Genomic DNA, 24,799 nt, shown 5'->3' on the forward strand with positions numbered 1-24,799 from the left:
TCTATATATATATATATATATATATATATATGCACCGATTTGTAATCTGAGAAAGTAATTTTGAGGTATCTAAAAAAGGGGATTATGACTTGTCTTTTCCCTAATTTATATTTATATTGTTGATCTCATGACTGCTCTCTATTTTGTTCATGTTCAATTATTATTATTATTATTATTATTATTATTATTATTATTATTATTATTATTATTATTATTAATTTGGGTGACGATTCATTGTTGAACATGATAATACATGACTCCAATGATGTGTTTCAAAGTTGTAGCATAATTGATAGGTGAATTGCAACTCACTTACGGTGTTAGAGCGTCTTACTATTTTGTTTGTTTGGACAATTTAGAATATTTCTGTTTCTCTCTCTCTCTCTCTCTCTCTCACGTTCCTTTCTTTTTGAAATATCTTTTATTATATATTTTTTTCTATTAATTCCTTGTCTCTCTTTCTATCTTGCCACAATCTATTTCTTTCTTTCTATATTCGTTACCAAAAATAAAAATAAAAAATCTATTTCTTTCTATATTTACACCCCAAAAAAAATCTTTATCTTTCAATATTCTCCCCCCAATTGCTCTACTAATATCTTTTGGTTTCCTAATTAGTAATAACTCTTAACCTTTTTTTTTTTTTTTTAATCAGAGGGTATTGGTTGGTAAGGAGATTGTTCGATCTTAAGTTTCTTTCTCCGGCCTCTTATGATGCTGGTTATGGTGGTCTTCGTAGTGGCCAATTTTGTGGTTCGAGGTTGAGGCTGCCTGGTGTGGAAATTGGTTAGAAACGGTTAAACACTTCCATTTAGATTGAAAATGTAGTTTTTGGCAATTTATAGGCACAGAATGATCATCTTTGTCTTGTATTCCATTGAGAGCTACAGTCTCGGAGAAGCATGAACATTGGAATCATTTCTAAGCAATTAAATGAGTCGATGTCTTCAACTAGAATTGGTAGTCTCTCTCTCTCTCTCTCCTATATAGCATTTAACCATTGATTGTCTAAAAAAATGTTTTAATTGTCTATCATTATTTGAAATTTACAAATTAATATTTAATAAACAAGTACTGTTTTCTTAATCCAAATTCATATGAACATTCTCTATGTAGAATATAGGTTCAATATTTGTGTGTGCAATTAAATATATGCAGGCAGAAGTGCATGCCCTTATTCAGCCACTTGATGGACCGGCATTTTTTGAAAACATTGTATATACTCAAAAAATAGAACAGGTAGAGGCTAGGTGAAGGCTAGGTGAAGCACAAAGTAACTAAGCCCCAACTTTAGAATGAAACTCTGAGAGGACAGGTACAAGCTTCTCCTTCAATGCGTCTTCGTTCATAATTGAATAGGAATTGATTAATGCATTTTTTTATTGTTGTTGAGTTAAAAAGACAGTTTTACCTTTTAGAAAGGTAACACTGCTTTATGCATCCATGTCCTTAATTGGTTAATTTGTAGCCTTTTAAAATATTATTGGCCATAGGGTGTTGTAGTGTTGATTAATTTGATTCTTTGCTTGCACCAGTTTCATGCGTTAGCAAAGTGGTAGAAAATGTCTGGTAACTTTTATTTTGATATAATGAGTTCTTTGTTGATATATGAAATGTATAACATGATCTTCATTTGTGAGTTACTTACATCCTCTAAATTATTTTGCATTTTGTAGTTTTTTTTTATAATATTCCATCTTATTTTCTTGGTGTCCCATAATATTTTGAAGCTGAATGAGTTGTTGACAGGGTCTTAGTAAGACTCCGACTTTCAAGCTACTACATTGCAAATTTGAGGTGATTTCCCTCCAAATTAGCTCCTTTACAGGTACATTCACAACTACCATGTCACCTCTATTCACACTTTGGGATTTATTCATTATGAAATATTATGTTTCAGTTTCGTTTTCTTTCTCATTATTCGGTCATGACTTTATCATTTAAATATGGGTCTTTAGCTCAATTGGTAGAGCACTTGTGGCTTGGGAAATGATTCCATACTTCAAAAAGATGATGGTTCGAATCCACCAAGTCCCTTATCAATATTTTATTTTAACGTAATGGTAGTGTCATGGTAATATCTGGGTTTTATAGTGGAATAACATAACAGTTTTTTAAATGAACTCTATAAGAGAGAAGTACCCCTCTCAATCTTGGCTATTTACACCAGTTTATATGAGCTCCAATTTGAATCTCAGAAGTTGTCAATGGTGCTCTCTCCACCAATAGTGATGTTTTTTTATAATTTTACCACGATATTTACTCATGAGTTAAACCAAGTTAGCTAATATTAATTAATGAGTTAGACCACAAAAACTCAACAATTTGGCAAATTCGAAACTCAATTAAAGTGACAAATCTTAGCTATTCAATATTAACAAATAACTTGAATTTTGGTGGTCAAGTTTATCCACGACTGCACTCACACCACTCGGTGTTGCTGTGAAAAGTCATTGTTCTCAGTCTCTCTCTCCTCATCTCAGATCTCATCTCTCTCGTCGTATCTCTTCTTCGTGATTACCTCCTCTCTCTCTCTCTCTCTCTCTCTCTCTCTCTCTCTCTCTCCAAAATAGCATTTAACCATTGATTGTTGAAAAAAAATCTGTATGAGATTGTTGTTTATATCTGAAATAAATGAAAATACAATGATTGTGCATTTTTTTAGTGTATAAAATTGTTTGGCCACACATGCATTTGTGTGTATGTACACACACACACACACACACACACACACACACACATACATATATATATATATATATTCGTTGGGAGTAGCCTATGAGGGCAGGTTAGTGACAGTCATATTTCTTATTTGAAAAGTGAAATTCTCGCAGCTTCTTACCCAGTTCACTTCCTTAGCTGCTACATCAAAGTGGAGAGGCAAGGTGTTCAATAGAATTTCACGCTCTTAAACGTTGGTCATGCATTATTATATAGATCAATTCTCACAAAATAAATAAATAATATAGCCTTACCTTTCTCGCCCTAAAGAATTTGTAACAAATGCATGCATGAGAAAATTTAAGAAGAAAGAACACTACCTGATAGTATACCCACATCAAGACATAGTAGATATAAAGATCATGCTGTCCCATGTTGATGATGCTCACATGTATCTTCTCATTTACCACAGATGCTAGCGTGTAATTTATTAGGCACATCTAACATCTCCATATAATTATAGTATTTCTTATTTTTTTGGATATTAAATTTATTTTTTGATAAAATCACATATCAACTCAAACCGCCTGATAATGATGTAACTAATTATCTAAAACTACTGTTAGAATTTATGGTTCTCAAAAAAACAATCTCATTTCCCTCTCGATTATCGTAATGTACAAATTCTATTTTGATTTTATGAATTTTTTTGTTATATAGAAAAAATTCCTAATCCTTTTTTTTTCCCCCCAAAATAGAAGCAATGGGTCTAGTGACACTAGTCGCTAGTCTAGGGTATTATTGTTCAGTGCCGATTCGCAATTGGAATCAATAAAAAATGGGTCATAAGCGGTCATTAATTGGAGTGATCGGTCTAAATCAGTTAGGATCGGTAAGTGCCGATATCAACCGATCCGCTTCCGAAATTTAAAACTCTGCTTTAATCTCTAGTCTCCGACTCCCTCTATTATCTAATTTCTTCTGGTAAGTTTAAAAGGATATCCCTGTACTTTTTTGTTTTTAAATATCCCTTCTTTTATCTTTATAAAGGTAAAAGGTAAGAGGTGAGACAGGTATTAAAGGTTGACTCGTAGGCAAAAACAGTGGATCCTATCCCAAACAGACATACCTTAATAATACATAGAACCTAAAGAAAATTAGAGACTAGAGACTAAACCAGGGTTTTAAAATTTATTGTTCGTACAATCACCTAATCGGAGTAAATATATCTATTTCTACTCTTGTAATTACAAAAAATAACATAAATATTAAATATTCACCCATCGATCAGATAATCGAATGAGCAACCAATCTATTATCAAACCTAGAGGAATGGAACCAGTCACAGTAGCATTCCGCTAGTGTCCTATTTCTTATTTAGTGGCCGACCCTGATGGTATCTTCTTTGTGCCGTTCTTGAAGTCCTTATTAGTATCTAAACCATAGGATCTACTCCAAACCAATCCCATCACCTTTGTTCACAAATCCCCTCTAGGTTTTGATACAGGAGGGTTCATGCAATTCAATTCGGGTAACAGCAAAATTTCATCAACCCCACTCCCTCAAAAAATTCATTAAAAAAACCAGAATTATGAGAGAATTTCTTCAATGAATTCAAAATTCAGTAATAAGAGGATGGCTCTCTTTTGTTTTCTTGAGGAGAAAATCAAAAGAAATTATTTTTTTTTCTTCTGACATGCCCTTTTCATTTTTTATTTATTTATTTTTTTCGGTTTTGGGTGCCAGGGTAGGGCTGCTGCTGTAGAAACTTGCGCAAATATATCTAACCTAAAACATTCACAGAGAGCCACAGAAGTTGTGGATTTTTCTTTCAGAACTTGAGGGAGGAGAAAAAACAGATAATGGTCAATTGCCTTTCGATTGGTATTTGCAGGTTTCTACCTTTTAGCCTGCGCTTCCTCCTTTGCCATCCACAACTTCTTCTTCTTCTTCTTCTTCTTCTTCTTCAGGGATTTCTTCGTCGGGCTGAACAAATTGAAGCCTGAGACGTCCGTCTTCTCGACAAGCACTAAGGAACTCATGGGTAGGGATCCTCATCTCCTTAAGGACGAACCTCCCATCATGTCGATAGGATCTGAAGTAAACCCAAGGTTTCCCACCCCTCCCTATACAAGAAATTGGTGGTGGGAAGGAGGAAGCCCCTGAACTAGCGGTGGTCCTGGGGATGAATCTCCTGCTGCCAGAGTAAGACTCTAAGCAGGGGAGGAGGGGGTTGGTACTGTTACTGTCCACCAAGGAATGCTCCGTAATACTCGCTGCCTCCTTCTCGTCCTCTCGTTTGTTGCTATCATAAAAAATGACCCTATTGCAGTTGGCGTTATTGGGATCAGAGTCCTCGACATCATCGGCACTCTCAGATCCGAGGCCTTCGGTACAGAGTTGCAGGCTTTCCGAATTCTTGCAACAGAAGCCTTCGAATTGGTTGTGGTTGTCCAACGATGAAGACCAAATCGATGATGATAATGATAAATTTCCCTCGTCGTCGTTGTCATTCTCCTTCTCATCATTTGCATTTCCCCCTTTATCTTCAATCAGGGGTGAAGAAGGATCGGAATTAGGGTTTTTGTTCTTCTCCTGGAAATGAAGTTCTCCGAAGATCTCATTGAAGGAGGATAGGTCGAGAGGATTTCTGGTTTTCATCTGATGTAGATTCCATTGCGACAACGACTCTATTAGCGTTGGATTCTCCGGTAACGGCTTCTCGAATATGGGTTGAAGGCTACCACAGGCAGCCATGGATTTGGACGCTCTGCTTGCTTATTTGCTAATGCTACAGAGAGCAAGGGAGAGCAAGTAGAGGTCAGGGAAGAAGAGAAGGGTTTTGTGTTATATATAGTGAGGTGGAGTAGTGAAGAAGAGGCGAGAGACAGGTGGGATTTTAAGAGTTGGAAAGAAACCAAGTCGCGTTGTGTTGCGTGGAGTAATAAATGAATAAAATAAAGAGGAAGAGACGGAGAGCTGGAGGAGGATAACCACTACCAGTACCAGCTGGATTTCATTACTCTAATAAACTGAAAAGGCCCATGTAAATGCCACGTGGGATTGAAGAAACGTGAAACCAGTTCAACTACGGTAATATTATTATTTTTATCTATTATCCTGCCAAGCGCGGTTGATCATTACGCTAGTATGGCTAATGGCTATTTATTCTATTTATGAGAATTTACTATCGCTCTTCCATACTTGGCTTATATTTATTAAAATTCTTTTACATTTTTTTTTACTGATACCTCTCTTCTTTTTTATTTTTACATCTTTTTTTTCTCTTCTTTTCATCTAGAAGCTATTACACTTTTTTTAAATTGACAAGTTTAAAACTTGGTTTGAGAAACTTAGTTTGAACAAAACTGTTTACAAGTTTTGTCTCATTCAATCATCAAAGATATTGACATAGTTGATGTATCCCTAAAGATATTATTTATTTATAATTATTATTATTATTTTTTAAATTTCGTCTCTTCCAATCATCAGGGATGTTGTTTATTTATCATTATTAGTTTTTCTTATCTCATTCATCATCACAAAATTAGAAATCTATTTTTTTATCGGTATCAGATTGGTATCGGTCACAACCAAAAAAAAAAAAAAAAGTGTGATACCCTATTGAAACATATGATACCGATATCGATCGGATACAAAATTATTGTTTTTGAATTTACAATATCCTTGATGATTGGATGAGATAAAATTTGTTAGTGGTTTGGTTCAAACCATGTTTTGAACCAATCAATTTAAAAAAGGTGTAATACGTTACAAGTGAAAAAGAAGGGTAATCTAGATATTTAAGAAGAACAAGGAAGAAAGAGATGTAAAAATAAAAAAAAAAGGAGAGTATCAGTAAAAAAGTAAAAAGTATGGGAGTTTTAGTAAATATAGACCAAGTGTAGAGGAGTGATAGTAAGTTCCTCATCTATCTAAATCCATTTACACATGCATATGATAAGGTTTGATCCTACATCCTCCTCCTTTGGGTATGGGCTCTTCAAACCGAAGTTATCATCAGATTAAGCTAGTGTTCGTAACTACACACTTGTTCCTCCCTCTTCTAAGCTATGACTATTCCTAATGTAAATATTTAATTTGTTCAAGATTATTGGAAAATTAGGTTTTTTTTTTATTTGACTTGTCTTTTTAAATTTTGGTGAATCCAAGGAGTCAAACCTGGTATTTTAGGCCCTATTTGGTATCATTTTTATATTTTATTTTTGTTCATAAAAACCTTTTTTTATTGCATTTGGTCATTAAGACTTAGTTTGAAGAAAGAGATAGACACATAAACCAATTATTGCATCCTCATGAAAACATATCCTCATTATGCATTGATTGATTAATTCAATTTAATATATACTGGTAAAAATACACGTGCAAATGTATGTTGGTGAATTGAATTTTCTGAAAACAAAATTAACAAGTAACGCGGTGATGTTCAGGCAAACAAAATCAAGCCACTTGGCAGTTGGCACAGCACACCTATCAGCAAATGAGAATTAATGGAGTAGGGATCATGGGAGACGCGGGGGCATGGAGTGTGAGGGGAAGATGGGTAACATAAGGCAAGTACTTGTCTTGCTTTGGTTTTTACGCAGAAAGAGCATTTGGTAGGAATCGGTAAGAGGTACTACATACGATTTTGATAATTTAGGAAATTTTTTTTTCTACTCAGGCTACCGCATACCAAACTATTTCTCATTTCTTATAATTTTTTTTGGTTGAACCATTTCTAAGATGGTTTTAATTAAGGGAAAATTACGCCCCCCCTTCCCTGTAGTTTGTCAAAATTATATGTAGATCCAAGGGTTTGAACGAATTGTGTCCCTCCCATACACTTTCTAAAATTCTTACAAATAGGTCCAATCCATTAGTCTCCGTCAAATTGAGACTGTTAGTTGATGATATCACTTAATATGATAACATCTAATACCCAAAAAGCCTTTTTTAACACTGCTGTGTCTTATCTACTGACAATAGGTATACCTCCTTTCCAACACAACAACCATCGTCTTCTCCAGCAACGGACTCTGCCCTGCAATCTCTGAAGTATAGTTGCAAGTCGCAAAGTAGATCTCCTAACTGAAAGTTGGTTGATCTTTTTACTGGAATTTTCTATTTCCCTTCCTAACTCATGGAGATTATATAGTTGAATGGGGTAGCAGATGTACTTGGTTAGGGTGTTTCAGAGCTTTTGTCATTTTTCTCTTCGATTTCTTGTTCAGGGGTCTTCAGAAAACCGCTAAACAAGAAGGTTTCATGGTCTAGACTCGTCTGAATACCACTTAGCAATTTGGGTTCGTTAGTAAAGTTGGTAAACCACTCCAAATCCTCTATTGGGTCGTCCGGTGTGCACAGCTGGCTCTCTGAAAACTCACTCAAACTCCCCAGAAAACTGCAGAAGTCATCGGAATCCATCACTAGTTTGGTCACATTTTCTTCAAACTCTTAAGTCGTCTAAGAAGTTCAGAAAGCCTCCTGCGTTAAAGCTCTCATGTATGGCCATGAAGAGAGTAAGAAAAGAGAACTTAACCAGAGAGAGAGAGAAAAAGAGAGAGAGGGACAGTAGAATTTGAGGGACATGCGTCAACCGTTGCCGTTGGTGTTATCAAGAGTGTGGAGAAGAGGGATCCCAGTGGTGCCAAGGTTACCAAGTCTACTGCTAATAATGGAAAGTAGAATTTGAGCCCAAAGAGAGGTATGGTTTAAGTAGTTGTAATAGTGGTAGAGCCGTAGAGGCTGCATCATCTGGCTACTTTATTTTTAGTACTCTTCAGTTTTGGTCTTCACGGCTTTACGATGTATCTACTAGCTCTTGTCCAAGTTTACTACTAGCTTCATTATTGAGCTTGGCCGAGTTGAGTAGTCGGAAGCAAACCTGGGTGCCTGACAAGCGGTGGCAAGGCCTGCGAATACCGTATTTTGGTTTTTTTTTTTTTTCGAGATGAATTTTAGTTTTAGTTTTCATTATGTAGAGAGAGACAGAGAGAGCGAGATGGGACGAAAGTCATGAAACCATTTTTTCTATCTTATTAAGTTGATTTTTCATTGAAGGGTATAACGGTATTTTGCTGTTAAAAACTAACAACATATTCACATCATCAATGCCAGGGGAGAAGGGTGTAATTCATTCAAACCCTTGGATCCAGTGTAATTTCGATAAACTACAGGGGTAGGGGGTGTAATTTTACCTTTAATTAATAATTTTTATTAAATTAAAAAAAAATGATACCAAAGAGAGCACTAATTATGTTCTTAGGCTTCCCTACATAACCTAATATTGTAATACATATCCACACTCCACCCCCCCCCCCAAAAAAAAATTATTTTCACAAGTTTAAAACCTCAACAATTCTCTCTAATTTTCAAGAATAAAAAGTTTTCAATAACTCTCTAATTTTCAAATTTCAATTTTTCAAACCTCAAGTTTGTTTGGTGAAGTCTTCAAGCCTAGTTTAAAATCTCAATAAACATCATTGGAGAACTAGCCTATTTAAACTTGGAGTTGAAGTATAAAGAATGCTCAATTGCTCTCTCCAAGAATAAGGAGTCAATAAAATTCTTTGCATGGAGTTGCAAACAATTATTGCATTGGTTACCTTTCTCCAGGGAGTTCAAAGATTTTCATTCAGCCTCCTCCAACTCCAGGCTTCTCTTTTCCTAAGAATCCTAACTTGGTATGCAAGCTCAAGAAAGCTCTCTTGATCTCAAGTGGACTTCTCAGTTGGATTTAAACCTGAATGCAATTCGGACAAACGGTCAGAGAAAAAAGAATGAATTAACATTGTAGGATTTCCAAGAAATTCTTCGAATTTTTCAAAAAGCAGATTCTTATTCATTTAAGTCTTTGATCAGATTCAGAATTTACCATGAGTCAAATATAAAATCCAAGTCAAATCAGTTTGAGTTTGATTATTTTTTAGTATTGGCAGAGTATACATGACTCTTGATCAGTTTTTTTTTTTTTTTTTTTACTCGAGTTAGGATTGTCGTCCAAGTAAAAAAACCTGGTTTTCTAGCAATTCAAGCTAAAAAGAAGAAGAAGAAGAGAAGAATAGCATGGATTGTTCATTTTTGCACCTAATTAATTTCTAGTGCTGTTTATTTCATTGTCAAATTTATTGTGCACATGAAATTTTTTTTTCTATGTAAAGTTTTCTGCACCCCACCATAGCAATCAGGTTCACCAATTCACCATGTCATGTTAAATGGTTGGAGCCCAGAATTGGCTCTCGACAAACACGAGACCATAACCAAGAAATTTTTCCATATACATCAGACACCAAGAATTAAAACGCCAATTACTGAATGTGCTGAGAACATTTAGGTCATCATCCTGCCAAAGACAGAAAAAATAAAAGATCGCAGGAAAACATTTCATTGGACTTCACATATGGACAGTAGTTTCAGTGGACAGATAAAATGTTAGTGTGGGGATGGGCATGGAAGTGCCATACATGAGATCAGAAATATGTTAAGAAACTACACCAGAAAAACATATAAAACATACATCCAAAATCAAACTCACTCAAAAACAATCACATCAGTTAGGTTCCAATATGAAAGGCACCTTCATCGCCAGGCTTCAATCCGCTCTGTCATTGAATTTATGTGGCTGATAATGCTCATGCCTTTTGACTTCTCATTCAACCTAATGGACCCTTTTCTGAAACTTGAAGCACTTGAATCGACAGTTACTTTCTTGCAAGTAATTGCTTGCAACCCAGCCTTTAGATCATTAAATTCACCTGTCTCTTGTTTATTTGTCCATTCAAGTTGGCCTGGAACCTCGCAGTTGCAATCAACAGAAGATCCATTTCTATCTGGAGTGAACTTGTCAACAGTTGTTTGAAGACTACAGACTCCACCATTGGTTCTTGAATCCTCTTCAGGAGAGTCTGGGGGAGTTGCAAAATCAGGTTCATCATCACTGAAGATATTCTGTGTGTCTTCTTTCAGTGAGTTTGGGCCTCCCAGGCAAAGCTGTGACGGGCTCTGATGGCCATTCTCATCAGATGGCTCTAGGTGGGAATCAGAATCTGTCTCCACAACTGAGTCCCCTCTTTCTTTGAGTGTCTTGATGATCAGTGTCTTGAGGAGGTTCATCACTTGCACTGCATACATCAATGCAGTCAAAGGATCTACCATCTGCAATAAAAAAACTGTTACTAATTCATGCAGAAATCCATTAAAAGCAGAAAATAGCTTGCATGGGGTGGAGAAATCATGCGGCGTCCGCTGACCACATTACATACAATTATTACAGTTCCAGTCACATTATAGTTAATGATAATTCGGATAATGGGTTTGAAAGATCACTACAACCATCTGGTCAAGTAAATATTGGGCACAGGATATAAATTAAATCTTTGGCATAGGATATAATTTACATCTCCAGTAACATGATACCCAATCAACATCATTTGTCATCAACACTAGTATTAGATGCCGCATATATTTGTGAAATCATCTCATTTCCCATCACACATTGCTTTAGATGCTAATAACTCTCTTATCTGTTTTGTCAAAGGGCAAAGGAAAGATATCTGGTGGCGCAGATACACACTAGTGCTGGCGTGGGCAGCTTCAGTGCGAGGGCAGCATGGCCTTTCTGCCCCATGTCTTGGGATGAATCTGTGCCAGCAGGTAGCGTTCTTTCTTCCTAATAAGTACTATAAGTTTGGCTATATTTGACTAGGATAAAGATTGAGGATTATGGTTAATCTTCAAGAGAACTAGGAAGATTGTATTAATGGATGGGATGTCCGTATTCACGTTTATGTCTAGAACAGGTTTGAAGTCTGATCACAAGTACCTATTCATGTATATTCCTATAACCATATCTGAGAAGCTTCGGGATCAAGTTATAAGTGAATTAACCTCCTGAATGTGAATATATGTATCTCTGACACTTCCGTTAGAAATAATCATGGGTAACTGATGGGCTCCTAATTTACCATTGGACATATGATGCAGTAAAAAGAAAACAATCTTCTTTTCATACAAAAAGATGAGTACAAAGTTCTCACTATGTCATTAATGTGCAGGTATCTTAATAAGCCAGTGCTACTATAATCTAGAAATTACAAAATCCTAACTCACCTGAGTCATGTTTGGGGCAAAGACTGTTGCAACATTTTGGGCATTCATCTTGTTTAGGTGTTCCTCATGGACAACATCAGCCATCAGGTTGATAGCCCAATCCAGCAAAGCAGCTTCTGTTGGGGGAAGGAGTCTGACAAGCTGAGCAAATTCCTCTTCTGACTGGCATTGCATTACTTGCTCAGTTGAGAGAGAATCCAGCACCCCAGTTGGAAGTTGTCTAAACCAAGCCTACAAAAGCACCGAAAATTCATATTCAATGTCAAAATATCGTACAGGAATAAGCAGATTCAAAATGGAACTCACTGCTCAGATGGAAAAACTTTAACTCCCTGTTTGTGGCTTTTTTTCATGCCACATGGTGCTAGGGGAAGTTTTCAATTGATATCATGTGAAGATGTGTTCTAGAACTACTACATGAGGTTCTATAAGAGAGGGTTGCTTCAAGTGCCACAAAAGAACAATGCAGCCAACTAGTGAAAAAGGATGAATACCCTTGGTGACATATTTATAGGGAAAAAAGGGGGTTGGGGGGGGGGGGGGGGGAGGGATAAAATACAAATCTGTTGAAATCAAACACAGAATCATAATGGTGCATAGAATCATATAGTGATACACATGAAAATAACCCTGAACAAAAGATCAACCAAAGAAACCCCCAACCAACAGGAATTTCATTTTGTAAGAAACAGCGCTGTTCTTCCTGACACCTGGGCAGAACTTGCGTCACACATTCATCATAATTCACCGGCACTGTATCTGTCTGCAATCTTGCTGGACATGGGCAAACTCTCTATGGATCACTACATTAATGCCCTTAAGATTATTACTTTTTGGGCTGGAAAAGGGCTAACTCATCTGCAACCTCATTAGCACTTCTAGAATGCAAAGAGAATTTTATACTATTTTCAAGCACGCCTCCACCTGAGAGTCTAACTACTCCTCCCATACCTGAAGGTCCAGGATTCCCTACAGAACAACCATCCATATTTAGCTTCAGCACTCCATCTGGAGGGCGCTGCCAATGGATTGTCCTCTTAGATCTTCTTTCCTTTATAAAGAGCAAAGGAGACCAGTGGATTAGGATAGGAGCACAAACTTGGGTATAGGAATCATCATTAGATGTGGGGCACGTAGATAACCGTAGGCCAATTACATGCAAAATTGATGACTATAAACATCTGACTCATCAACTTTCCATTGCAAAATTCACCAATAACCATCCAAAATAAAACAATAGATCTTCGTAAACAGACCAAGTTTCGGTTCATATGATCTTCTAGTCAGGTTTCACTAGGCACCATGCTGCAGCACAGGAGTCCTATGCTTGTGCTTATTGTCACTACAAAGGATACCCTACATTCTCAAGAAAAGGGACACATAACCAAAACGACAAACAGCAGCAGATACTTGGAAATAATAAACCCTAGCACCTAACTGGGATAGTCCAGGCACAAATGTACAGATATCAAAGTCCTAATTCCAAAATAAGCTTTCGATAAAAAATAAAATAAGAAAAGAGTAGAAGAGGCCCTTGTGATCAAAGTGCTAAAACACTAATGCCTACCTTAATAAGACCTGCCAAGCAGTGGACATCAATCCCATCTGGCACAATTCCCCGGTTCAGTTGGTCCCTAACATATTCCTCTTGACTGTTGTCTGCAGCAATTCTGAAAATCCCTTCAGCCTGCATGTCACAGTTCAATAGTTTGGTGAAATTTTTTTAGGGTGATAAGGTTTTTGTTAAATAAATCAAATGCAGCATGACAAAGGAGGTGAATCGGATACCATCATAAGGGGAAGAGAAAAGAGAAACAACTAAAATGTCGTACCTGCAGACCTCCCTGAGCATACAAGCGTTTTTGCATCAGCAGAAGTATTGTTGGCACACTGTTCCCTCTAGAGTCAAAAGACATCTGCATCGATTCTGTGGAAACTCCAAAAACATTTTGACTACACAAAAAGGAAATCCAAGACAAAGGGATTCATATAAGGCAAGTTCTTTTATATTTGTATATCAGTTGTGCACATGCCTATGTCATATTATGTGGTGCATCACATTATAGATTTAAAAACACCAGCAAAAGCAAGTTGCAATCTGAGGTATCTTGGCTCCAGGGTACCAATAAGCATTGCAAGTACCATTGCAAATTTAAGCAGCAAGGACACATTGTAGGAATTCTTTTTAAACATAAGAACAACTTGGCAGAATCTTCCAAGTTGAACACAACTAGTACCATTGCTATATTGACCAACTTACGTAGAAAAACCAAGATATAGATCCAACACGACAACGATTTGTTACTCAAGCCAACGAATTCCCACTAATATGCGGTAAGGCAAGGAGTGTTCTACATATACTAAAACTTAACATTTAAGATGAAGATACATATTACTGCATCTACAAAAGGCACAAAGGAATACAGTTAAATCAGGTCATCTAATATAGTTGTGGCTCTGTATATTGAATACAATGCTCAAAATATTCATTATAGAAATAACACATAAAAACTTTCTGTATAATTCGGAATCCATAACTTTGTTTCGTTTTTCTTCCCTTACAAGAGTGGTATTTTTGGAAAATACAAAAACAAAAGCATGACTGCCTTTGTTTTTTTTTCAACAGAAAACCACCTTCATCACTGTGACATTGTGTCTGACATTTTCCAGAGACACTGCAATATATGAATGGCACATGTGCTGTGCCATGGCTTTGAATGATATACAGATAAGAACAACCACAGAAATATGAGAATGTAGAAGACTTAATGGAAGGGATAGTATTATGAAGAAGACAGTCTCTGTAGAGGATGGGATGGTTGCGTGACACCCTGCAATTGATTAACAATTATATTAAATAATGTACCATTTTCTTCTCAGATATGGCACTAGGTTAAGCTAGGAAGGTGAAATCAGCAACTTCACATTCACTGCCAACATTGTCACTCACTGTGCAATCCTTATCCCAACTACTTCAGACACCTGTACTTGTGCAGTTCTACCTACTCTCTCTGGAGCCATATCTTCTGTTAGAGGACAATTCCTTACTTCCTTTCTTTTCTTTTCTATTCATTTCTTGACAATCATACTAAGCCTAGTAATACCTACACATTGAGAAGCAAGAAAAACCCTTGCTGATCTAAGTACGCTGTTAAATTAGAGTTTCTCAAGTTTGTTTGTTTGTTTGTTTTTTTTCCTCTGGGATTGGTGAGTGGGTGTCAGGGTTCAACCATTCTTAATTTCATCAACTCAACAAATTAGTTGGGTCACTTTCCATGTACTACTGATTAGCTTTATATTGATGCCTAAAGAACCATCACTTGCAACTGATATTTGTCTTTGAGAAGGATCCAAGCTCCTACTTCAGTTGAAATATTGAAGAAGAAATGCAACGAATAACAAAGAATGTATTAATATTATGTTATCAGTGCCTCCCAATTGAAGAAGCTACCGTCAAAATTAAGTTTGGAGGCCTTTAAGACGGACTTTGTATACATTTTCCGATCTCCACACAGAGCCAGGCGGAAACGCCCTAAAATCCAACATCTCAAAACATGTGTAAGACAATTAACACCTTTGAATCTCAAAATGTGTTACCATCCAAACTTATCAGAAATACAGATCAGACTCAAACGATAGCAAGCTCAAGATATTTGACTGAATTGCTCCCAAGTATCTTTTAATAACTTCACCACCACATGTTCCAACTCACAAAGTTGACTGAAAAATGAAATTAAAAAAAAAAAACTAAAATATTAATTTCAGATCTAGATTTTGAGCTTACTCCAACAGAGAGGAAAATATCCAGAAAACACACTAGAGAATCATCTCCAAACATTAATAGATCTAGGAACAATAAGCATACAAAGGATGACAGGGGCCTGGCACCTGATTACATGTTCGTTAATTATGAGAGGGTGATCAGAAGCACCGCCTTCCCCAAGTCCCACAATGGCACAAAGGATAGAATGGTACAAAGCAAATCCCACGAGTAGGAACCCTTTAATCCCATCCCCACAAGCAACTAGAGATATAAGTGAACCACCAAAGGCTATATTTGCAAGACACAATTCACCAAGAACCAGCAGAAATTGATCTCCCTTATGCACAAACTCACCAAGGCTTACAGAAATTGGGAAATTCGTTTTGTTAAAGCATAAATATGCCGCTAATTTTTCTAACCACGAGACAACTTATCACCTCCGAGCAATGGGAGGATATCAAATTGGGAATATACCAAGTAAAATTTGGCTAAGCGTTTACACTGAGATTTAAGAATTCTAGCAGAAAATAAGTTCTGTTGTCACCAGCGTTGTTAAGGTTAAGATTACACTGGGTTCTGGAATCAAGAAGCAGTTTATAACAAGGATTTTTTTTCAGGCAAAATAGATCCAAATCTTTGTACTGTTATTATAGTTTAAGACCGACTCTATCATCATTGTGGCAAACCATTATCTATTGCTCTTCATGCTACATTTGACATATCAATTTGATCTCTTAAATACTGCATTATTTTCCCTGACAACTCAACATATATATGATTTTTAACGAATTCACAAGAATTAGGATTGAATCAATCTTCTTCAGGAATAGGTTATTGAAAAACCCACAGCTAAAATCTGGAGGCTTTACTGCGTTGGTTTTTGAGGCCCCAAAGACCTTCAACAAGGTAACAAACAGGAATAAGCAAAGAATGACCAAATGTGACGCAACAAATGCTTAGAAAAAAATTAAATAAGGAATAAAAAAACATTGATGAGCTACTTCTCAAAGCCAGGACAACCCAAGAGCAGAAAATCTGCAGCAAAACATATTGAATAGCCATATATACTCATCAAACATAATACCCAAGAAAGTGTTTAAGAAAATCAACTACCTGGCACTGGGAGATCTCCTGGGAACTTCAGGTTCGAACTCATCAGGCAAGCCGAGGAAGCCATCAAAACGGTCAAATGTGACATGGGCAACATGGCGCACGTTGGTCGGCCATCCGATCTCCATTGAGCAAAGTTCTTCCCTCCCAGTAGTCCTACAAGCCACCAGAGGCTTCCTAAATACAGTAACCAAAAGAGCCAATAGAGACAGTTGATCTCCCTCTTCTTCTTCTTCTTCGTTTGAGCAGTAGACTTGGTTAGCCTCAACCTCAACTACAGGAGATGAGGTAGAATTGCTAATAAGAGACTGAGTGCGGGAATGGGAGCGTGAACGAGAACGAGAACGAGAAAGGGTCGACTGTGAACTACCATTTCTTGTGGGCAAACATGATAAAGAGCTTGGAGAAGAAGGAAAATGAGATGGGGAACAGAGTATTTCCGTCATGGCTGGCAAAGAAAAGGTCGTCTGAATGAAAACCCAGTTGAAGGAAAATACTTTAAAAAATTCCAGAAATGTCAAGAGCGATGATTTTTCAGAGAAATTTACAAAGTTGATGAGAGTTTGGATTTGAATATTTCAGAAGAGTTGGATTGAAGAAAGGGCATTGGATGGTGGGACGTGAGAATCATTAACTGATTATTTTTTGTTTTCTTCTATCTTCTCCAGATTCGTTTTGGAGCTTTGAAGAAGCAAAGGGGGAGACTAGAGAGAGAGACAGGGAGAGAAGATCTTTACGAAAAAAAAAAAAAATAGAAAGAGAAAATCGAATCAGAGAAAAACATTATAACTATTAAAATAATAAACCCCCGTTTTCAGCTTAGCGGTTACTCTTCCCCAATCCCCCAAATCAAGGATATCTTAAGCCACCAGTACTTTATAATGTCGAAGTGAGTGCAAGAATGGAGCAGAGTTTGAAGGAAAATAAAAAACTCATTTACCCAAAAGCAAAAAGCTAAACGTGGCAGATATGTATTGGATGGAGGCAACGCTTACATGAAATTATGGGTCCTACTTCCTCGATGATCGGCTTACATCTTTAAAATTCTTGTACGACCAACAATGACATATAGGGTTTAAGGTTGAACAATAAAAGAAAAAAATTTAAATAAATTTAATGTGACCGAAGTGATAATGTTCAATGGATGAGGAAGTGATAATGTAAATGAAAAGAGCTATAAGGGTTAGAGGTAGACTTAAAATAATCATAAAAGAAGTAATGAGGAAGGAGATGTATAGTTTTAGATTGAAATATTGTATGGTTTTGATTAGAACTGATTGGAGAAATATAACCTATTTAGTTGACCTCATTTAATTAAAATAGGATTAAGTTGAGTTGAGTTGAGCTGAGTTGAGTTGGTATCTCTTATTAATCTTTAGATCAATCATACAGTTGAATTAGTCGGGTTCACTCAACATTGGCCCATAGTGATCCCAATTAAATGGTGAATTTCCCTCTTTGAACTCGGTTGTAACTATTATTGGAGGCTACACCATTGTTCTTCTTGAGTTCTTTGCTTGCCTTTTTTTTTTTTTTTTTTCTTTAATTTACTTATTACTTAACCCCCATTAAGTTGGATCCAATCCAATCAAGTTAAATTATTAAAAAATGGATAAGATATGTTTGGAAGTCAAAATAATAATAATAATAATAATAATAATAATAATAATAATAATAATAATAATAATAATACAAAAATCACGATAAATTAATGACTATTAATTGATTTATGTGTATTTTCCTCTGAATTCAGGTTCCTAACATTAATGAGTTAGTACACAACATTACATTTCCCATTCTGTATCACAAGTAATACAATCCTTAGGACTCTGGTATCTTCTGCAATATAGTCTCTTATAACTAATATATCATCATAGAAAGGAATTTCACGGGTATTAGCTTTCCCCCCCCCCCCACCCCCTTTTTATTTTTGATTATTTAGCTCTTGATCTCCGTCCAGTTGGATCCAATCCAATCGAGTTAAATTATTAAAACTGGATAAGCTATGTTTGAAAGTCAAGAAAAGAAGAAAATATATATAATAAGACAAAAGTTACAATGATAAATTAATAATTGATTTATTTGTATTTCCCTCTCTTCAATTTCATTTTTTCTTGTAACCATGTACCTAACATTTATCAGTTGGTAAACATATTACATTTTTCATTATTTATAACAAGTAATGTAATCCTTAAGACTTTGGTATCTTATACAATATGGTCTCTTATAACATCATAATATAAATTTCACTAATTGAAAGGGGGTATTAGTTTTTTTTCTTTAGAAAAAAAAAAAAAAAAAGAGAAAGAGGGTATTAGGTTTAAATATTATTAAACCAACTTAATTCCTAAAAATTATTCAAAACATTCAGAGGTTACCTACCAAGTCTACACTTGGTTTTGTCTTTTTTTTTTTCTTATAAAGCATTAGGTTAAACAAAGAGTCATTTAAAATAAACAAGTGGTTCAATCAGAATAAGGAGCCGGCTAGATGGTTGATCTGGCATTGCTTTTATACTTTGTCTTATAAAGCATTAGCTAAAACAATTAGCCTAATCCAACCAACCAAGTGGTCCAATCAAAATAAGGGGTCGGCTAGATAGTTGATTAAGTAGTCCTCCTAACATTGATCAAGTATTACTAACTATATGAAATTATTTATTAATAAAATGTTGGTTTATAATCATATCTTTCAATCACCTATTCTTTTTTTTCAGTAAATGTAAGATACATTATAGTATTATACCTTAAAACCCTACCCCCTCCCGATGAGTCAGGAGAGTTGATCTTATGACCTCTTGGGACCCTTGCTACAACTGGAAGATTAGGGATTCATAGTTGTCTTCCTTCGACTATGATTCCTTATGATATGATTACTATTGATTTTTATAAATTAGTGAGGGAAATAAAAGAGTTTATAATTTTTTTTTTTTGTGGGGTAGGGAAAGGATGTGTTATTTTTTTTTCTTGAAGGGGTGAGATAGAAGTCCGATGAGTCACAAGGGAGTGACAAGGGCAAGATAATAAAAATGAGAATAAGAATCAAGATTATCTTCATAACCCACTTCATTTTGTAATGATGTTTTATAATTATTTGGTTAATCAAAAAATTATAATAATTCTTTATTATTATTATTTTTTTTGGAAAATATTTTCTATGAGGGAGTGTGGTTCTTGCATGTGCGTGAGGGCCAATAGAAATACGTGAGGAAGCATCCACAAAATAGTTATTTTCCTTTTCATGGAGATGGGTTGATCATTTCACCCCCAATTTGTCTAACACAAGGGCCATACTCCCTTGCAAAAAACAATTTTTTTTTTTTTACAAGTAAAGGTTCTCCAAATTACTCAAATAGAAGATAGTAATGGAGCAATATTCCATTATAATTGGTGTGGTGCTGAGTGTTGGACCCAATCCTATCTATACCCTGTGGTGAAATCCATTATTATTATTATTATTATTATTATTATTATTATTATTATGTTAGTTTAGACTTTAGACAGTATTAACCAAATGAAAAAAACAGTTTAGACAATAATCGGTATAAGAATAATTATTAAGTAATCAGTGTTTACTAACTCTCTCAAGGTTTTTTTTTTTATTTATTTTTTTTAATTATATATAGACTATGTTTGATTGCTAGGAAAATTTAGAGGAAAAAGAACTGAAATTTTCATTCTAAAAAAAGAAAATTTTATAATTATTATCGCACGTGATCCCATGTGATTTTTATAAATTACTTACATTTTCTTATCATATTAAGTAATGATATATTTTACATATAATTTTTATTTTATATTTTAAAATAAGGTTTTAGAAGCACACTGAAGTAAAATTTAATAACCAAATATAGAATAATTTTTAAGTTATTAATATAATTAAATGAAATAATAAAAAAAATACTATTTTAATTTAAAATTTTCGCTTTCTTTTATTTCCCCTCGGAACCAGACGAAGCATTGTCATATGGAGGTATACTGGTTTATTTATAAAAAGGTAGAGCTGATTATATACGGTTATACCCACAAATCTTTGATTTCTAATTTTCTTCCCACTTTTTTTGGGTAAAGAGTTCTCCCCACCTTTTTGTGGTTCCATTAATGCAAAGAGATTCCTTATAAAAAACAGAGGGCAAAGGGGGTAAAGTGCATTGGTCAAGCCGGCAAGTGGGCAAAGCCGTTTCCAGTATCCGACTTTCTGTTCTGCAAATAAAGTATTCTACTATTCTTGATACCTGGGAAAGCAGCTTGTTGTTGCCGTTAGATAATTTTAAATGGGCCTTCACTATTTCAAATTTAAACTCAAAATGGCGGGCAAAGCCACCGGCGGTAAGTTATTGTACAGCTTACTTTTTTTTGGGGTGAGGGGGGAGAGTAAGGGTGTCAATTGGTTTGGTTTTGATTCAGTTCTGAATGATGATAAGGTAGACCAGAATCAAACCGAGAACTAATTCGGTTCTGTATTTAGATATTCAAGTCGATTCAATTTGGCTCGACTCGGTTCGATTCTAATTTGGTTCTGATTTGTAGTTTTAATTCGGTTATAAAAATGGTTCTACCTTTGGACCATGATTGTGATGGACCAAGACCATATTGGGCTCAAGTTATGGGCCTTATGGCCATTGCTAACTCCAAAATTGTCTTCGCATGTAAATATGTGATTATAAATTGCAAAGAATACTTACCACCTAAAAAATCTCTCTTAATGATACTAAGGTTTTTTCATATTTTTTTTTTGGTTTTAAGAGCAATTCAGTTCGGTTTTAATTCGAACCAATAGATCTTACACCATAAACTGGAATCGAGCCGAACCGAGGTCTATACTCACATACTCAAACCGAATTTGAACTAAATTAATTCGGCTCGCAGGGGCATCAATAGGTCGGTTTGGTTTCGTTTCGGTCGGGTTGAATCGATTTTGGTCTAGGAATGAGAGAGACCAACACCAATCTGTTAAGGAACTTCGGTTTTCGATCGGTTTCAGTTTCGGTCCAATTTGGTTTCAATTTATTTCGATTTTTCAATATCGGGTTAATACCGGTTTAGATCGGTTTTATTATTGGGCTTGAACCATAATAAAATCTTACATTCATAACTTATAGTGACAAGAATTGACAAAAAAAAAAAAAACACTTTAAATTTATTATTAAATCATGGTTTATTGTTGTAAGGGAAAGATTAACTAATATTGAAACCAATGGATTACAAATTACTAAGAAGATAACTAATATTGAAATCACAAAATGAACCCTATTATACAATCATTCATTTAACCATTCAACTAGTTTTGTATAGTGAACAAGGAAATCAATTGAAGCATTATTGCAATTTACAAATCAATTTCTCTATTCATAACCTAATATTCAATGATTTGTAACAATTCCCCTTACAAAAAAAAATTTTCTCACTAATATTGTAAATAATGGATAGTCAATTCACCAATTTATAATCTCATAATCATTTATTTTTTTATCGGTTTTTCAATTTGATTAAATCAATTTCTCTATTCATAACCTAATATTCAATGATTTGTAACAATTCCCCTTACAATAAAAAATTTTCTCACTAATATTGTAAAGAATGGATAGTCAATTCACCAATTTATAATCTCATAATCATTTATTTTTTTTATCGGTTTCTCGATTTGATTATTGGTCAGTTCGGTTTGGACCGGTCCCAACATACCTCAATCCAAAACCAATCCAGTAAGGATCAGCTTGGTTCGGTTCGGACTTTTATCAGTCGGTTTTACCAGTTCGGGTTATGTTTTGACACCCTTATTGGTTGGGTTCAGTCTGATTAATTTAGCTCAATTTCAGATTCGGTATTTTGTTTCGGTTTGAAATTGAACCCTTTAGGGGAGAGGGGTTTGGGTAGGTTACTCCTTTTTTTTTTTTCATTTGTTTCTGTTTGATAACTTATAAACCCAAGAAAGGTTCTATAACTGGGAAACGGTCATGGCATCGGGTCAATGACAATATCGTTTTGGTATCATTCTGAATTGATCTGGACCAAATGGTATCGGACAGATCTACAATTGTGTTATTTTTATTTTGTTTAAATCAGTTTTTACTATGATTTTACCCCTTGGACCATACATGTGGATCAGGATTGGAAAGGTCAGGATTGGAGATCGGTCAAAGCCAATACTAACCATTCCAATCCAGGAAATACTGACCATCTTATTCCGTTTTTTAGAACCATTAAGCCAAGACAAGCTGTTCAAAAGTTGGGTGAAGGTTATTTGACAAGTAGCATAGGAGGATCACACTACTGACGCATGACAAAATGGTATTGTATATTGGAGGGCAGCAAGACCATTTCATATGAAGAGGAGAGAGAGAGAGAGAGATGCTAATGTACCCTGCCCCAGCAGCTCAAAGAAACCTTCATTTTAAAACTTTAGCTCGTAGCTTAGGCTCTATTTTTCCTGGATGGTCGACTTTAGCACTTCTCTTAACCTTTTAAGCCAAACAACATATTATACTAAGGACCTACCAAAAAAAAAAAAAAAAAACATACTAAGGAACACATAAAATGCATCATACAAAGAACTTTCGACTTAAAGTAGAAACACACTTTTGCAATTATATAGGAGTAAAATTGGGCCTAAAATCTATAAGGCAATGAAGTATTTCTTCAAGTCTGGGTTTCTCCTTAAGGAACTTAATCAACCCACATCCTCCTTATTCCTAAAGTCATGACAACAGAAAGGGTAGATCAGTTCAAGCCGATTAGTCTTTATAATGTAATATACAAAACTTTTTGCAAAAGTTCTGGTAAAGAGGTTAAAAAAATGCCTTGATATTATTATTGAAGGAAAATTAAGAATTCCTATAAAACATGATCTTATCAATAAACTATAAATCAATACCCTAAATCAGTACAGAGATGGGTTGCATACTATTAACCGACGAGACATGGATGCCAATGGAATTCGAAGAAGCCATTGATGTTTCTCTTTGCTAGAACGATTGCAACAATGGAGTAGGGTTTCTCTCTCTTTATCTTATCAGTATGCTCACTCACAAGTGAAGAATCAATATGCGTATCAAGGTGGAAAGAGGACCCTAATAGTCTCCCATTACTTATAACCACCCTCTAGTCTCCCATAACGGTTAGAGTGGTTAAAGGAGTGGAGAATCCCACTCAACCACAACCACCTAACAGATAGAAAGTGGAGTCCAAGTCAAGAGACGTTGTGCACCGTCTCTCGTGACTTAATCAAATAATAGTCCACAAAATAGGGATTTAACAAATTGAATTTATTTACACATTAAATAAATTATAACAGACAAATCCAATAATCTCCCACTTGGACTATAAGACCAAAATCACTAAAAACAAATTACACTTAGATTCCATCAAATATCCTATCACTTGGTTGTATTACATAATACCTTAAATGAATAGCTCTATTGATGTGAATTATGGCGGTCATGTGTCATTTATATTGACACACTCCCTTCCAAAATTACTACACCAATAATTCCATTCAAATCAGTGCATAAGAGGGATAGACAAAACATAATGATCTAAAACAGTAATAGCTCACTCATATCAAGATAAATGTGCATATAAGGATAGAGATGAGAAACATTTAGAAACATCAATAATATGATCAAACAAATATAGAGAGTGCCTATTACATTATGACCAATAAATAAAACTCTAACAAGACCCATATCTGAAATAAGATCTTCAACGAGTTTAGGCACTAATGCCTTGGTCAACGGATCAGTAATCATTAGACTTTTCTTTATATGAACTATAGACACCTCTTGTTTCTAAACGGCTTCCTTCACAAAATTTTACTTCATTCCAATATGCTTCGCTCTACCTGAATGCTTATCATTCTTGGAATAGTACACAACAACAACATTGTCATGGTACATTATCAGTGGCTTCATGATAGTGTCGATAATCCAAAGCTCTGAGATAAAATTTCGTAACCAAATTTCCATAGATGAGGCTTCAAAGCATGCCACAAACTTCGCTTTTATGGTAGAAGTGGAGACACAAGTCTATTTCTTGGACTTCTAAGAAATTGACCCACTAGCAAGTAGAAAGACATAACCAGATGTAGACTTTCTACTGTAGAGGCAACCAGCATAATCAGAGTCTAAATATCCGATCACTTCCAATTGATTAGTTG

At 35.3% G+C, this 24,799-nt stretch overlaps 2 protein-coding genes across 3 annotated transcripts in view; both read right to left on the reverse strand.

Moving 5' to 3' along the window:
- The window catches only part of LOC122057071 (protein FAF-like, chloroplastic), an 11,840-nt gene extending 6,008 nt beyond the window's left edge, over positions 1 to 5,832 (reverse strand). Inside the window, exon 1 of the mRNA XM_042619069.1 lies at positions 4,600 to 5,832. Coding sequence (XP_042475003.1) covers positions 4,600 to 5,418 — 819 coding nt within the window. The 5' untranslated portion in view covers positions 5,419 to 5,832. The remainder of the gene's footprint in view (positions 1 to 4,599) is intronic.
- Positions 5,833 to 9,032: 3,200 nt separating this feature from the next.
- Positions 9,033 to 17,487, reverse strand: LOC122088548 (rho GTPase-activating protein 5-like). Of its 2 annotated transcripts, XM_042657859.1 has the most exons (6): positions 16,649 to 17,487; positions 13,605 to 13,725; positions 13,340 to 13,459; positions 11,773 to 12,003; positions 10,241 to 10,818; positions 9,033 to 9,406 (listed from the first exon to the last, which is right to left on the reverse strand). In XM_042657859.1, the coding sequence occupies exons 1-5, from the start codon at positions 17,089 to 17,091 to the stop codon at positions 10,243 to 10,245; spliced, it is 1,491 nt and encodes a 496-aa protein (XP_042513793.1). In that variant the 5' UTR covers positions 17,092 to 17,487; the 3' UTR covers positions 9,033 to 9,406; positions 10,241 to 10,242. The 2 variants fall into 2 exon arrangements, with proteins under 2 accessions (XP_042513793.1, XP_042513787.1); XM_042657853.1 differs by lacking the exon at positions 9,033 to 9,406 and having other exon boundaries at positions 10,019 to 10,818.
- Positions 17,488 to 24,799: the final 7,312 nt, after the last annotated feature.

This window comes from Macadamia integrifolia, chromosome 2 (assembly GCF_013358625.1).
Source record: "Macadamia integrifolia cultivar HAES 741 chromosome 2, SCU_Mint_v3, whole genome shotgun sequence".
Taxonomy (NCBI): domain Eukaryota; kingdom Viridiplantae; phylum Streptophyta; class Magnoliopsida; order Proteales; family Proteaceae; genus Macadamia; species Macadamia integrifolia.